This window comes from Macrobrachium rosenbergii, chromosome 48 (genome assembly GCF_040412425.1).
Source record: "Macrobrachium rosenbergii isolate ZJJX-2024 chromosome 48, ASM4041242v1, whole genome shotgun sequence".
NCBI lineage: Eukaryota > Metazoa > Arthropoda > Malacostraca > Decapoda > Palaemonidae > Macrobrachium > Macrobrachium rosenbergii.
The window spans coordinates 25,843,943-25,860,479 of NC_089788.1; the positions used below are offsets into that span (position 1 = coordinate 25,843,943).

General features: G+C 37.4%; 1 protein-coding gene across 6 annotated transcripts in view; it reads left to right on the top strand.

The window, feature by feature from the left end:
- Positions 1-2,812: 2,812 nt before the first annotated feature.
- Positions 2,813-16,537, top strand: part of LOC136831302 (uncharacterized) — a 92,646-nt gene continuing 78,921 nt past the window's right edge. Inside the window, exons 1-5 of one of the 6 annotated variants that reach the window (XM_067091440.1) lie at positions 3,234-3,534; positions 3,817-4,031; positions 4,300-4,493; positions 6,272-6,418; positions 7,618-10,229. In XM_067091440.1, the coding sequence (XP_066947541.1) occupies positions 6,280-6,418; positions 7,618-10,229 (2,751 nt within the window). In that variant the 5' untranslated portion in view covers positions 3,234-3,534; positions 3,817-4,031; positions 4,300-4,493; positions 6,272-6,279. Of the gene's footprint in view, positions 2,837-2,967; positions 3,565-3,680; positions 4,032-4,299; positions 4,953-5,006; positions 6,419-7,617; positions 10,230-16,537 lie in introns of those variants that run through there. The other 5 variants (XM_067091441.1, XM_067091438.1, XM_067091444.1 and 2 more) reach the window with 5 other exon arrangements.

Genomic DNA, 16,537 nt, shown 5'->3' on the forward strand with positions numbered 1-16,537 from the left:
GAATTAACACTAAAGGTGAAATTTAATTGAGCTTAGTTGTAGCAATCATTGATGACAACGAGAATGGTATTGCCGAAAAAAATTTACAGTAATATGAATGTGCCAGCCTTGGATAATACTCTATGCATTGAGGGAAACACGTTGAGTAAATATATGAAAAACCATTCGTCACTGGAACATTTTCCTTGCAGAAATTTACACTTTCCAGACTCTAGACACGTATGTGTCCTGAATTTTTTCAAGTTGTTTTTATTTTGAGAAATAGGTTCCAAATATTACCTACGCAAGGATGTTCATTAACTTCTCATTGCTGAGAAAAACAGTTTCCACAAAGAATGTAATTCTCTTGTAGATGTGTGTGGAAATACTTGGAGCTAATCCAGAAAAGAAACACAAGCCGTGGCAACCGGTCTTGTGGCCGTTGTATGCCGTGTTTGTTTCTGTAATTGCATTTCAACTTTCAATTCTAAACTATTGAACTGAACTGTATGTAAAACGAAATGCATTCAGCCATCGGCTACTGTGTGTGTTGGACTTTTAATGAGCTCCATAATCTTGTGGCTGGTATAATACACTCACTGTGTTAAATTGGAATGATGAAAATGGCTAGCATTAATGAGTGATGTTTGTGGTTGAAGTATGTGGTCAGATTTTTATTTTTGTTGTTTTGTTATTTTTTGGCAGTGGAACGAAACCAAGCAGTAGACATATTTATGATCAGTTTTATACTCTCCATATGACTTAGTATTTTATTGTTTTTTATCCTTTTATAACTAAATTTTTTTGAGATGTGATGATATTTTAGTTTTTTATACTTTTATAACTGAAATTATTTGGGGTGTGGTGATAGGACTTAATACTTCAAAAAAGCACACACACACACACAGGCAGTGAGCAGTTTTGTTATTTATGAATTTTGTTGTTTCATACTCTACTAGTTTTTGAAATTTCGTGTCTGTACTTATCCAACCACAGGTAAACAGTAATACACAAACAATGAAGTATGATTGCTTCATTTTCAGAGCTCCATGTTGGATTAGCTGATGGGAAGTCCATTTGGAAACCCATCGCTTCCAGATTTCGAGAAATACAAAGAGAAGAGAATTTGCAAGACCCACTCAATCTTAAAAATATTGAGAAATTGAATTAAGGTACAAAATTAGCGTGCTCAGAATTCTGCTTAGAAACAGTTGTTTTGAGAGGTAAATGAAAGCTGCGTATTAATGAGATACCTATTAATTCTATGTAATGGTGACTACTGATGAAGGAAATTACATTGAAATTATGAAGTCAACCTGTGAAACCAGGAGCAGCACCATCACGCACCCTCCGTAGCTAACCCCAATGAGTGCATTTTCCACTTGCCAATCCCGCTCAGCTCTATGGATTATGTGTAAAATCTTACAGTCAGAGAGAATATAACATCTCTTAAGTATGCCGTTGTAGATAATTATCAAACCAGCAAAGATGCATGTTTACGGTCTAAGTGCATCTGGTTTAATTTTTGCAAGGTAGAACAATTAAGAAGTAAGAAAACCTCTATTCTCATTCACATTCATCTTGATAACCAAAGGAATCTTCCGTATGAACAAACCACAGCTAAATCTAATTGCAGTCCATTTGCTAACCTTTTGAGGTGTTGCATGGACATTCATAAAAAAAAAAAGTACGGTAAATATTAGTGCGGCAACTGAGGTAATAAATAAGGCTAACTACAAGAAAGCTAAACTGAATGCAAGATTTACACTTCAAATGCTAAAGAGTAAAAATGCCAGGTAAATTGAATTACACGTAAGCACTTAAATTCATAGAAAATACAGTTTACTTTTCCTATACAACTTTTTCCTCAGTTTCACTCAAGAATGGTTGCCCCTATGTGTTTTCAACATTATTTTGCGATGCTGTTAGTCCCCTGCTCTTAACCCCATCTGCAGTCCACCTGTCAGCTGATTACCAAGTACCCCATTAACTGATCAGGTTGACAATGGGATTAACTAACAGAATATGTCTAAAGTGCTTTGCCTGGCCTAGAAATCAAACCCTGTCACTCTCATTGGGGTGATGAGTAGCATGGTTACTATACCATAAGGTCACAGAGAGAGAGTGTGTGTGTGCGCGTTTGTTTATATGCACTGATTTCCCTCTCCTTTCGATGATATCCCCAGCCCATATAAAAATGAATATAGATCCGATAATTTTTTTAATATGTACTTATGAGGCTTGGATTTTTCTACCTGTAATTACTACTGCCAGCCATGATGTACAGCAGAAAATTAGGTATGTCATTAACTTAAAAGATTACCACGTTAATTCAGTTAGAAAATAAACTAAAGATAAACAGTAATGCTATAAATAAAGCTTACCGGACTGCTCTTCCATCAAACGTAGTGTACTAACCTACTATTTGACTAACGAGAAAAGGTGATGAGTAGCATGCTGTCATTCCTTGCAAGTTATTAGAGACCTGGATTAATACCACACTTTTTAATATGGCCATTTACTCCTCAAAACGAGTGTCAGTTGTAATACAGGACCATTTCACTCAGGCTACAACTGATAATTAAATATGTGAAACTACTACTGAAAATAGGTTATGAATTTTTACTTAATAACCTCAAATAAAAATCCAGAATTCCACAGAGTTTAGGTAGTCTGAAAGCTCTTCAGTCTACTGTATTCCTCATCCAGTCTGTAATATCGACTGCGAGAACATTAAAAATAAAATGACGATATAATCACAGAACGTTTATTGCTGGTAATTTATTCTTGGTCAAGTTGGTCCCTGTAGGTTATAAGAATCCGTGCTGGAAGGAAGTCGGTGTAACTCTACTCCAAGGTAAGCAGACTCGTATATCGGTTAACAACCCACGAAGTCTATTTTAACTTTCAACAACGCAAGACGTTTCGAACGTTTGACGAGCAGATTTGTCTTGAAACGCGTGAAATGAAAGGGCTCGAAGGTAACAGTGACAATTCAGCCGTTGAAGGTGTACAGTTAGATGCACCTGCAAGTATCGCACGTAAATTGTGGGCGTATGTTATGAATGAAATCCACTGCATATTCATTTTGATACCCCTCGAATAACAATGAGGCTCAGGGGTCATACAGATGGCACAAAAACATTCATACTTACCGAAAACCCGCAATATACAATGAAACGGATGAAATTCAGTCTGCTCTGAGAAGAGCCCGAGATAGAGGTAGTATGCCGATCGCGAATTCGCGATAAGTTCGATGAGTCGGGACCGGGAATGGTACTGTTAAACCCCTGTGCTTGTCGGAAGGACCTGTCACAAATGGGCGTGACTGAATAGAAACTACGCCCGTAGAAACCTTCCGCCCTTATCTTTTGAAATTACCAACGATAAAGACGTGGCATATCAGCGCGGCGGCAACCTGGGTTTCAGGGTCACGTGATCAGCGGTGGGTTCCTCTCTCCACCTCCTCCTCCAGCAGGAGAATTTACTATCTGAAGATATCCAGGAAAACGTTACTTCCCCGTTGTTTGTCATGTCCAAGGCCATTCATCAGAGGTGAGATGGAGATCCTTTGTCCCAAATCTTGTGAGTTACATGACAGATAGTTCTTCTGAAGGGGTATGAACAGGAAAAGAGGCCGGATATACAGCACAACAAAAGGGTAAAGACGAAGAAGACGCTGTGGGTTGTCAAGCAACGTTGCCACTTTGTAGACATAGGCGACACTCTTCGTATCTATAACAAGGGATGTCTTGTTTCAGTTGTTATTGTACTATGAATTTCCATTGTGCACCTTGTTCGCTGTGCCCTTATTTATCCTCCTGTGAACCTTTACAGAAGGCATCACTAAGGAAGAGAAGGCGTCTTCCAGTGCACTAATGCAGACCTGTTTACGGATGATCACTTGCATTTCACTTCTCCATTGAAACCTGATGAGTTTCCCTTCTTTGATACTCCGTCGTTTCAACGTTAGATCCTGAAACATGAATGAGAAATTGAATCGCCATATGTTCTGGATATTTAACCTTCCGGCTGTTCCCCCAGGATCTGAGGTAGGCGTGGGCTTGTCAGCCCATGGTGTTCGTTACATTGTCTCGCCCATGCCAGATAGGCTGTAACTTGATGCTGATTGGCTTTTGTATTTCTGAATTTGTGCATACATTTGTTACCCCAAATTCATCCTTGGGGAAGTTTTACGTGGGAATGAATTCGGACTAAGTCTAGGCTAGTAGGAACACTTGAGCTGATGCTACTAATACTTAGTAGCTTAGACCTGGATTTTCTCCATAGCTTAGACCTGGATTTTCTTCATTTTGGCAGGTGGTTAGTAGGACCAGCAAAGCTCCAGCTTACAACCGTAGAGAGTGACTCTCCTGTGTAGGGCTTCAATACAGCTTGGATAGTGTCCAGAGCAAACAGGACTTAACCTAACCAGACTTGGACGTCACTGTCATATTTATTCAGTTCACTAAGTAGTTTTGCATTCTCCTGATTCACTGTGTCTAAAGACTTGGGTAAAACTTTACTTAAGTTGCGTGACCTGATTCCTGCCAGTCGTCGACTTGGACAGGATCATTGTACATAACTAGATATAACCTTTCCTATGATGCCAAGTCCTGACTTAACCAGATCTCACCTACCTAACCTAACTTGGGGTGACATGCTCTGATCTGGGCGCGGGGCGGCGAAGCCCCCCAAAAAGGCTGTAACCTGTCCTGGTCGGTGACTGGCAGGAATCAGACCGTGCAACTAAAATTAACTTTTACCAAACTTGATCCATGTTTCCTCTAGGACTGTACAGTATATTTATCCATTTGTTGATCATTTATCCCTCTTGTTACATATTTGTGCATTTTCCTCTCAGTATTTCTCACCTGTAACCTAAAGGCATGCTTCCCAATTCAGTAGATGTATCTGCTTGTTGCAAATAAGTTTTCATTATGGAACTAATAATATGTTGGTCATAACATAAGGCACACTGATACCAATCATAACATAAGGCACACTGATACCAATCATAACATAAGGCACACTGATACCAATCATAACATAGGCCACAAAGTTATAAAAGAGAAAGCTTTCTCCTCTTCTGAATATGTATAGACCAATATCATTATGTTATGTCTAGGGCAGATTGTATTCTTTCCAATGGCTGTAATTCATGAACACATGACCTTCTCTTTGTATTATTAGTTCCTTGGAAATGTGAGTAGTTTGAGGCAGTTGGAAGGGAAATTTGGATAATGTCATCACCTTGGCCACTTACAAGTTGGCAGTGAAAAAATATTATTTCAGTTTTAGCCTAACATGGTTTCAGAGCAGACTATGCCTACCTGCTTTGTACATTTTCCCCTCGATAATCATGTAACAAAACATTTTCAGTATTGATTTGTCTGTCAATCCCTTGGGCTGTAAATATTTTCCAGGTTCAGTAGTTTCATTTGGTTTTTCAGCATTGAAAAGGCTCATGGAGGTTCTTAGTCTTTAATGTTTGTTGTAGAACCAAACAGACGACAGACCTCTTTAACTTACCTTTGTACAACAAGATCACAAAGTTTTTCCATTCATTATGAAATTTGTAACTGTGATATATTGTCATTGGGTAATTGTTACAGTACTGCACTGTCATGAGTGTACAGGTTTGCAGGGAGAGTCAGATATGTGCTGGTACATGATGCAGTTACCATCATAATGTTTTGTCAGGTTTTTCTTTGTAGACCAGGACATGTGATGTGGTCACTCACTTCTTGCACATATTGCCAGAATTCTTGTTCACTTCTCTCCTTGACCTTTTGGGACTTCCACATATTGTGTCCTGCATTTTCTGTATCTCCCACTTCCCTTGCTATATGCTGCTTCCCTTTTCTCAACTTCTAATATTGTATATAGCTTTTGATAACCACAACAATGTTACTCGTACATTCTTATAAAATGATCAATACAGGTGCCATTTTTATTCCAATTTACTGCAGTAGAGGTTTAGTGAGTAACAAGTAGATGGATAGGATAGCCTTCATATACAAAAAAGTAATTTTTTTGTTTGTGGCATATTGTTTCATTTGACTATTGTTTTATGGTTTGTAGACCCATCGTAGAATGTACTGCAGATTTTATTGGTAAAAAGTAAGCTTGAGACCTGAAATTACATATTTTGTAAATACTGTACAGAACTGTACTGCTGTTGGATATAGCTAGCCTAATATATATTTTATTGTCAGCATTTATGATAAAATAGTATTAGGAGAACATTGATAGTTCAACGCATCTTAATTCCACCATGTTTTTCTTTAAGATTGTAGAATGATGTCACAAGATCATCAGCAACCAGGAGATGGAGAGGAGGCTGGTGAAGATGAAGAAGAAGAAGGAGATATGGAAGCCCGCACAGCAGTTGCGGCTCTGTTGGCTCTCACACTGCCAACAGATTACACTTACTCAGGTAATGTAATTGTTATCTTGAAACACAAAGTGGTTGGATCATTATGTATTCTCCTCCTTTCCAGTAAGGAGGAGATTACAAGGCGTTTTTGAAAATCTCTCTCTCTCTCTCTCTCTCTCTCTCTCTCTCTCTCTCTCTCTCTCTCTCTCTCTCTCTCTCTCTCTCTCTCTCTCTCTCATCAAGCTGGCTGTCAAAGACCATCATGATATATGGCAGGGAAAGCACTCTGAATCTCTCTCTCTCTCTCTCTCTCTCTCTCTCTCTCTCTCTCTCTCTCTCTCTCTCTCTCTCTCTCTCTCTCTCTCATCAAGCTGTCAAAATGAAGACCATCATGATATATGGCAGGGGAAAGCACTTGCGATTCCAGCAGGTGAGATGTTCTTTAAATACTGGGTATCCCTTTATTATTATTCCCTTTAGGTCAGATCCAGTTAAAGACGGGCTAATTTTCATAATTCTGTGTATAATTTCCCATTTCCTGTGTCACTTATTTTCCCTAGACATCATTCAGTTGTGGTTAGCTGGACGCTGCTTCACATTTTTGTTCATTTTTATATTGAACATCAATGTCATTATGCAAGTAGTTGCAAAATTCACTGCTTATTACTTATTGCATGTACTGGCTTTATTTTGTGGTATTTCATTTTTACTTATAATTGTTCAGTAAACGACTTCTAGTCTTTGACTGCACATCATTGTACTGTAGCTGTCTCTAGTCCAGAGTCTTTCCACTCTTTCTTGATATGTCACTCCATTCTGAGGGTCTTCCATATTTCTGTTACTTCCTATCTCAGGTGAGAAATGTACATGATTTTTTTTGCTTCAAATGGGGTAGTGTCTTTTAGTTTGCATAAACCTTCAAAGATTTATACTAAAATCATTCCATCTAGTTTATGTACATTCCTGACAGGAGGTGTGAGTATATCCCACTTTGAAGAGTTGTTACCCAATTAAAGTTACAAAAGTTCTCATTTCTGTAAATATTGGATGGTCCCACCTTTGAAGTATTGAAGTGACAAAGATTTTTAATGAGACAAAAGTTTGTTTCTTAGAACGAAATTTTACCAAAAAATGGTTAATTCTTAGAATGTAATTTTTAGGCTGAGGGAGTACTAGGAGACATATGTGAAAGAATTTTTTATACTGAATATTTATTTACCTTTGACCTATTGATATTATAATTTAACCTTTTTTTGCAGAGTATGAAGATAATTACTTAATGGATTCAAGTGAAACTGACTATATAAGCAAGGACTTAACCACCAAGTGCGTTCCAGAGTACGATGAGGAAGACGATATTGGATCGTCTCAAGTCGAGATGGTCCAGGCTAATGAGTCTGATTTGCCAGTGTCCGAGTTGAAAGAGGCCAACATACTAGAGTCCTATGAATCTCTGGAGTGTCAAGAAACTGATGAGGGATTGGCCCAGTTAAGGGCTTTTGTCCAGGTGACTGAAGGAAAAAATGATAAGAATGACAAGGGAATCCTCTCTCAAAGTGATTGTCAGCATCACCAGAAGGAGAATGGAAGCCAACATTGTACTCAAGACTCATTAAAAAGTGTCAGTGATGATAAACTATCCTTGGTGCAAACTTGTGAAACTCAGGTCACTGCAGTGGTTTTACCTGACAAAAGTGCTCAGAAAGAATTGCCCAATATTGCAAGTTTGGCAAAGAAAGAGGCAACAGGAAGTATGTATGAAAAACGTATACAGTGTTCAAAAGGTAATGTCACATCAAAAACAGATTTGTTTTCTGATAGGGATGTTGTGCGGCCAAAACCTGTCCAGAGCACACCAGGCAGAGGTAGCCAGGACATGAATATTTTGACACCTAGAGACCAATCATCACCTGAAAAATATAGACCTTTAATTGAGGGAAAGCATATGTCCACACTTGAAGATAGTGACACTGACTCGGACAGTGATTCTGACAGGGATTCTGATTCAGATAGCAGTGACTCTTCATCATCTGGATCAGATGATGCGTCAGACAGTGACAGTGATTCTGACAGTGATGATTCCAAGGATGAGAACACGGAGAAGCTGGGCAGTATTTCTCCCACTGTGCCCAAAACTAATGACAAGAGTGCACCTTTACAAGTGAGTGGGGGAAGTACTCAACCCAAAAGTACAAGTGTCATTTCTCCAGCGAAACTGATAACTGGAAGTACGCAGACCAAAACCGTAGTTGTCAGTGCATCTTCTAAAACTGAGAGTGTAAGTGCTCAGGCTAAGAATACAAATGCTAGCACTTCAGTGAAAGAAGTGAGCGTAAGTGCTCAGGCTAAAGTGACAAATAACAGTATGGCATCTAATACAGTCAGTGGAAGTGTTGTTACCAAAAGTATAAATGCAAGTACTCCTCCAAAATTGGTGGGCAGAACTGCTCAGGCCAAAAGTACAAGTGCTAGTTCTCAGTTGAAAGCAGTGAGTGGAGGTCCCCAGGCTAAGAGTCCCAGTGTTAGTGTTCCATTGAAAGGTATTAGTAATAGTGCTCAGACCAAAACTGCAAGTGCCAGTACTCCACTTAAGGTGATTAGTGGAAGTGCGCAGTTGAAAAGTATAAACTCCTCCAGTTCTCATATGAAAGTGATGAGTTCTCAGTCTAAAACTATAAGCCCTGGTATGCCTTTAAAAGGAATGAGTGATGGAAACCACATGGAAAAATGTAGCAGCCATGACAAAAAAGCTGTTGACATTATGAAATCCAAAGAGCAAAATGAGGAAACTTCAAGTACAAGTAGTACAAAATCTAAGATTATCCCGAGTGTGAAAGAGAACATCTCATCAGGTGTCAGTGGTAAACAGTTAACAAAAGATGAAAATGAGAAAACAAAGAGGGAGGGAAGTGTTGCTGTTCTTGAAAAATCTAAATGTGTGAGGGGGACAGAACATGAGAAAAAACATTTGAAAAATCGAGAAGATAAAGTTGAAAGTTCAGGAAGTTCAAATATTAAGCAATTATCAAAAGATAAGAATACTGACAAAAGTAAAGTGATCCCATCCAAGCTCGGTTCTAAAGATTACCCTGAAAAAAGCAAAACTGTCGATCCAGGAAGAAGCTTAGTCGCTAAGACTGAAGAAGAGAAATCCAGTGTTGACAAAAGGGAAAGTGGCAATGAAAAGAAAGGGACTCAGAAGTGTTTGGAGGTTGTCAAGCCAACAAATCAATCTGGGGAGAAGGCTGCACATACAACAAACCCTAAAGATAATAAGTTGCCCCCAAAAACCAATAATTTAAAAGAAGAACTTCCTAAAAGCACAGAAGTAAAATTAAAGGTCCCCAAAAAAAGCAAAGGGCAAACAAAAACCACAGGAGTCGATGCAACAGAGCAGTCTAGTAAACGTACCTCTCAAGTGTTATCTCCTCAAGTTAAGAAAAATAGCAGTACCACTATCACTCAGGAAGCATCAAAGGACAATATCCAGAAAGTAAACCACCCAGAAAAAGAAAGAGATGGCCTGAAGAAGAGCAGTTCGAGTGAAAAACTAGCCATTAAGGATAGTTGTAGTATACAGGTCACCAGAAATAATGTCAGTATGACAGTCAGGAAAGACATAGTCTCTGATACATTGGAAAGCAGCTGTGATAAAGAAGAAGACAAGTTTGAAGGTGAAATAGACGATATGTTCCCCATGCCTATCCAAGCGGAGGTAGTTATGTCAGAAGGAAGTGAAAGCGGCATTGAATATGGTGACTATGACAGGGCCATAACAGAAAATGACAGCAGCCATTGGTTTAAGAGTGGCGAGTTGTTGCATCAGTCTGATAAAGAAAACAGTGAGCTTGTGGCCTACCTGCAGAGCTTTGTAAGTTGCTGTTTTTTGTAAGTTACTAATTTTCCTAATAATGGTTTATTAGTAACCAGAGTTTACATGGTTCTTTATCATTTGCTTAGGTTTCATGTGCATTTATCTGCCCAGCTTTGGTTATTGAATCTTGAGTTGTAAAATCACAAATCATGAGCCAGGATTAGGTTTCAGTAGAAAAAATGGAAGCAAGTAAACTCAGCTTTTTGTATTTACTTTTATAAAACCTAGTGTGTAAACAGTTTAATTCTACCTAGTGTGTAGACAGTTCTATTTTAGAGTAAGCTTAGAGTTAAAAGTTGGAGGGTGGGCATTAATGAATACACTAGCAGTATTAGATTAGTTTTTATAGCATTCAGCATATTAAAAAGACTAAATGTTATCACACAGGATTTATTTTGTTTTATAATTAAGGCCAACTGCATTTTATTGAATAGAGACACTAGTTGTTTAAATACAGAACCCATCAATATACTTTAGCCAATCTGTACAGTTAACTTTTTCCAAGAGATACTGTAGGATTAAGAATATACCCCTGGCTGGCCATCCATCTAAGAACCCCAGCACCAGCAACAATGGTGAGTTGTTTCCATGTGTCTGCAGCTGGAGCACACCTGCAATACAGTTATCTCTCGATCATCTGGATCTTCATTATCTGGACCTTGACATTATATGACACAACCAGACCAGGAATGAAAGATGTATAATATACTGTCTTTAGATTTTTAACAAATTTGAAAAAACCACTTGAATGATGCACGACCTAAGGAAATGTTGGTAACACTGCTTACACTCAAAAAGAGACTGAGAAAGGGTCTGAGATGTGTGGGAGACCCGGAGAAGTTTCCAAGGGCAGGGGGTCAGATGGCTGGGTGCCATGGAAGATGAGGGGCAGTAAAGCTGTTTAGAGGAAGACTCACCCAGAAGGTGGGTGGAGGAAAGAAGGCATTTCCCTAGCTGGGAAGGATGTGGGATGGGTGGAGACGGGTAGGCAGGCATTTGACTTAATTAGTGTGTGTTTTGTTTTTTACGTTTATGCTTTTTATAAATTTTATTAAAGGATATCGACAGTACTGTACTGTAACTTGCAATGAAATACATCAAGCACCACAAAAAAAAGGAGATATGGTATATAGAGAGAGAGAGAGAACAACAACTAAGGTATCGCATATGATAAAGTCTGTAACACACACACTCCTTCCCTTTATTTTATTTTACGCTATTCTCATTTTAATTTTTACTCCTTTTTCTCAGTTTTTTCATTTTTGTGCGCTTTGTCATAATTTTCACTGCATACAAGATAAAAAAAAAAGAATCAAATTTACAATCCAAGAGAGAGAGAGATAAATTCGATATCCCCTAGCTTGTGTGTATAACCCCTTCCTATATTTTTAATTATTATTTTATGCTATTTTCATTATTTTATACTGTATTCTCTAGTTTTTTTTTATTTTTTGTTTTTTCATAGTTTTAACTGTATGAAGGATAAAAAACCATCACATTTACAACCTACAAGAAATAAACGTATATGATATTCCCTAGCATGTGCATATGCAAGACAAACTTATACACTCTTCCCATTTGGTTGATGGCAGCAGAGACAAGTTATAAATAGCAACATGTTGCCAACATCCACAGATTTGTATTATAGATATCTTTAATTAGAGATGAAATATCAACAGTGACTAATATTCTCTTGTGTATTGTTATGATATGTGTGATATCCTTGGAGTCAACTACTTGTAATGAAATACTGTACAGTAAATCAAGCAAAGCACAAAAAAAGGCAGTGTGATGATGATGATGATTATTATTATTATTATTATTATTATTATTATTATTATTATTATTATTATTATTATTATTATTATACAGAAGATGAAGCCTATTCAGGTAGAACAAGCCCACGGGCCATTGACTTGAAATTCAAGCTTCCAGAGAATATGTGCTCATTCGAAAGAAGTAACTTTAAAAGGTAATGGGAAATACAGAAAGAGGGAGATCAGTTATTAGAAAAACAGATAAATTAACAAATTAATGAATAGATAAAAATGTAAGTAAAATATTAAAATACAAGGGTAGTAATGCATTGCATCTTCTCTTGAACTTATGAAGCTCCAATTGCACGGCATCCTCTGGGAGGCTGTTCCACAGTCCAATGGTGTAAGGAATAAAGGACCTCTGGAACTAAAGTTTGACAGCGAGGCACATTTACTGCATGTTGGTGCTTCTGTTCAGCGAATCTGGTTGCTCTTGGCAGGAAAAGGGGATCAAGGATCAGTTGTGAATGTGAAAGATCTGTTAAAATACCACTTATAAAAGTGACACACAAAAGACCATCAGCCAATGGTCCAAGTCATAATAACTGTTAATATTAGGAAACAGGAACCTACCACCCAAACCACGCTATCTAAAAAAAGAGTAATTTCTGGAAGAATCAGACATCCACACCATAGAACAGTATTCTAGTAAAGTAAGGAAATAACCTAAAACAGGTTGCATTAATTTTATCACTTATAAATATATGAGGGCTTACAGACAATACCTAACTTTTATGCAGCATTTGCTGCAACTCTCATTAGCTGTATCTCAAAAGTAAGTTGTGAGTCAAAACTTATACCTAAAATGGTTAAAGCTTCAGACTCGGCTAAATTCCATCCACCTGAAGGGGAGAATGAGGTGGAAAATCTGTATGAGATCTACTAATCAATAGTAGTTTTCATTTCACTGGAGTTCAGCCTCATACCCCACCAACTACACCATTCACTGATCTGGTCCATGTCCTGGTTGAGGCTGAGGACAGCATCATTTCTCATAAGTGGATAGTTGACTGCACTCACAAGTGTTGCATCATCGGCATACTGGACAATCTTGTTTTCCAGGACAACAACCTTATCACTTGTATACACTAAGACCAAGAACACTACCCTGCGGAACTCTAGATGCTATAGGTCTTGGTTCTCTGAAGATCCCATCAGCAGTAACTTACTACTGCCTACCTGTAAGGAAATCTTGAAGTAATCCTAAAACATATCCACCCACTCCAAGATTGTGAAGTTTATAAATAAGTACTTTGTGATTTACTAAATCGAAAGCAGCGCTAAAATCTATTTGAATTGCTCTGCACTCAAAACCCTTATCAAGGTTTTCGTACAAATTGCATATCAAGTCTAAAAGAGCATCTGAGGTACCCACTTTTTCGCGGGGATAGGTTCGAGAACCCACCGCAGAGATGCAAATTCCCCTCTAAATATGCTTATAATTGCCAAATACCCTATACCCCTTAAACTAAAATGCTTATAATTTAAAAGTTCGCTGCCTAATTTAGTACCGTAGTTCAAACAAAAATTTACCTGAAATTATCATACTAAAACAATTTAATATCAGTTCAAACAAAAATACACCCCCAACCATCATCCCAAAACACCCTAAGTCATCTTAGATTAGCACCCCTTTTACAAATGTTATCCTTACGAATATATGCCCCCAAAAATGCTTATAACAATGATTTACTCCTTTTAAAATATTACTATTAATGTGAACACAGCAAAATATCTATAAAATGTTTAATACAAATTAAATAAATATCTTACAGAACGTTTGACAACTAATCAAGTTTCCCCATGTACATAAGCATAGCCGTTTTCTCGCATATTACTGTATTGAAGTCGTCCCTATTTCTTTATATATTGGTGAAAACAATTAAAATTATCAGTGATTCGCTTTTTTTTTTTTTAAGAGCAACATTGTTCACTAATTACTGTATTTTTTCATATTGTGTTCATGACTAAATACAAGTTTATATGATAAAAATAATTTACAGTGAAAAGTTCCCCCGTGGAAAAGTGAATAATGTGTTTCACAAAAATCTGTGACAAAATGAAGCGTGAAAAAGTGAAGAGCAGGGTAGCACTGCATTGACAATCAGCTAACAGTCATTTAGATTCCACATACTTATTTAGTGGCTAAAAAATAATTTTTTCAGCAACTTTGAACAGCACAGGGAGAATAGAAATTGACCTGTAGTCACTGCAGTCTGCAGATATGCCATTCTTTGGAACAGCACTGTATTGCTAAGCTCGCAAAGGTACTACGTTGACGTAAAAATTTGTAGAATTTACTAATTTTGGGATACAACACAGTAGAAATTTTTTTTTAAAAACTAAAGGAAGAAACCTTCAGGATCTTTTCAACCCCAGCTATCAAGATTATCCAGAATTTTCTTAACATCCCTAGAGTGAAGTGCAAATTTTGTAAGAATAGGTTCAGGATGAAATGTATCAGGGAGAGGGACATTCTCAGCTGATTGCTTAGCTTTTCCCCTAGGGCAGTAACCAGTCTACCATAATCTGTTAGTTGAGCTTGAATAGAAGACTAGCCTGACCCAAAGATAGATGATGCTGATTTGGTCCACCACAGATGAGGCTGAGTAATTCCTTCAAGTTTCCTCTTCAAAGAACTGTGTTGTAATTTCTCTAGGCTGTGTATGGTAAGTTCTATTCGCAGCATGGCGAGACTCAACATAAATGGTGTAATTTTCATTTGAACGATTTAGTCTCCATGTGTTGTATTTGGTCTTGTTTGTCTTGGTAAGCTCGTCTACATGTATCTACATGGCTGTTCATTTGTCCTGAATTTGATAACCTTTCTAGGGACATACCTTATTAAAATAGCCTTCAGCATTTCATTGAACTTTTCCTTGGGATCAAGATCTGATATAACATCTGAAATATTAAGAGCCTGACAAGCTTCAATAATGCAATCCCAATTGGTTCTAGATATCAGCCAGATAATTTTTCCAATGGTGGCATTAGGAATACAGTACAGTATATTGATTGACAGATATGTCCATCTCAGTGATGCAATGATCAGAATTACCTATATATTAACAGACCTTGGACTTGACAATAGGTGGAAGATCTGTGAATATGAGGTATATTACCAGAAATATACATGGGTTCCTCAGTTAGCTGGACAGAATTGGATGATACACAGAACTCTAACAGACAGGCCATGTTGATCTGTGGAATTTTAATTTAGCCACTTGCTGTGCTGTGCATTACAGTCTCCAAAAATAGCGATTGGAGCTTTTGAATGCTGTGACTGAGCCATACTAATCCTCTGATACTGTGCTGAGAAACACACACACACAAAGCAAAAGAGGTATGTAGAGAGATTGTCATTGGTTTAAAAGCATGACATCACTTAACACATCATAAAATGTCACTTTGTTTGTTGTTTTTTTCTTGCTTTTATTTGACTGGACTTTTGTGTCTGTTTGGGTCAGAACTTGTAACTCAACTTTTGACCTGTTCCCTCCGTCGGATGGACTTGAAATTTTGCATGGTTACTCAATCCTGATGATAGTACAACCTTACATGATCACTAGGTCAGCAGTGACCTACAGTGACCTCTCCCAGTATCTCAGGATTTGTATGAAAATCTTTGGATTTTTCATACCTTCTTTGACTTTGTATAATAAGTTAATAACTCTATGGATTTTTCAAACCTTTGGCTCGACAGGATATCACATTCAATTTTGTTAGCTAGTCAAGTTTGTTAAAATTTCTGTCAAAACTAAAAAGTATAAAATAGAAAATATATAAAAACTTTTTTAACACACACTCATACTAAAATGCACTAAAAAGTGAACAGTAATTTTTTGAGACACACCAGGATTTTCTTACAATTTAACATGTCTACAAAAATAAAAGTGTGGGCACCAAACATGGAAGGAAATGCTACAAGAAATAAAAAAATACGTCATTTCTTGTAGCAGTTCCTAACATGTTTGGCACCCACGCTTTTATTTTTGTAGACATGATTAATTGTGAGAAAATCCTGGTATCTCAAAAAATTATTTTTTACTTTTTACAGCATTTTAATAAAAGCATGTTTAAAAAAGTTTTGTTATTTTATTTTTTATTTGGCTGATATGGATATGTCATCAGTTTAATAGTGTATGGCAGAAGGTGCAGGGGTGGACAAGCACACGTTTGCTATTTGGGAAAACATATGTCCGTGTGATGTTTTTTTTATTTTTGGTCGCTAATAGGCATATGCATCATAACATATTTTACTGTAATAATTGGCCACATCCAGAAAGTATCAGTGCACTTGGTAATGAAGAGCATTTTCCCTCTTTGTACAGTTATGCATGATCAGTTGCTTATTTGAAACTGTTCATGAGTAGATTGCATTCCCAGTATATCACTCCAAATACACGGCTCACATTGCAGGCTCTGCTGGTATTGTGTTGGTGCTGTGTATTTTTTGTATGACCCCATCTCGTCCTAAGAGGGCGAGGA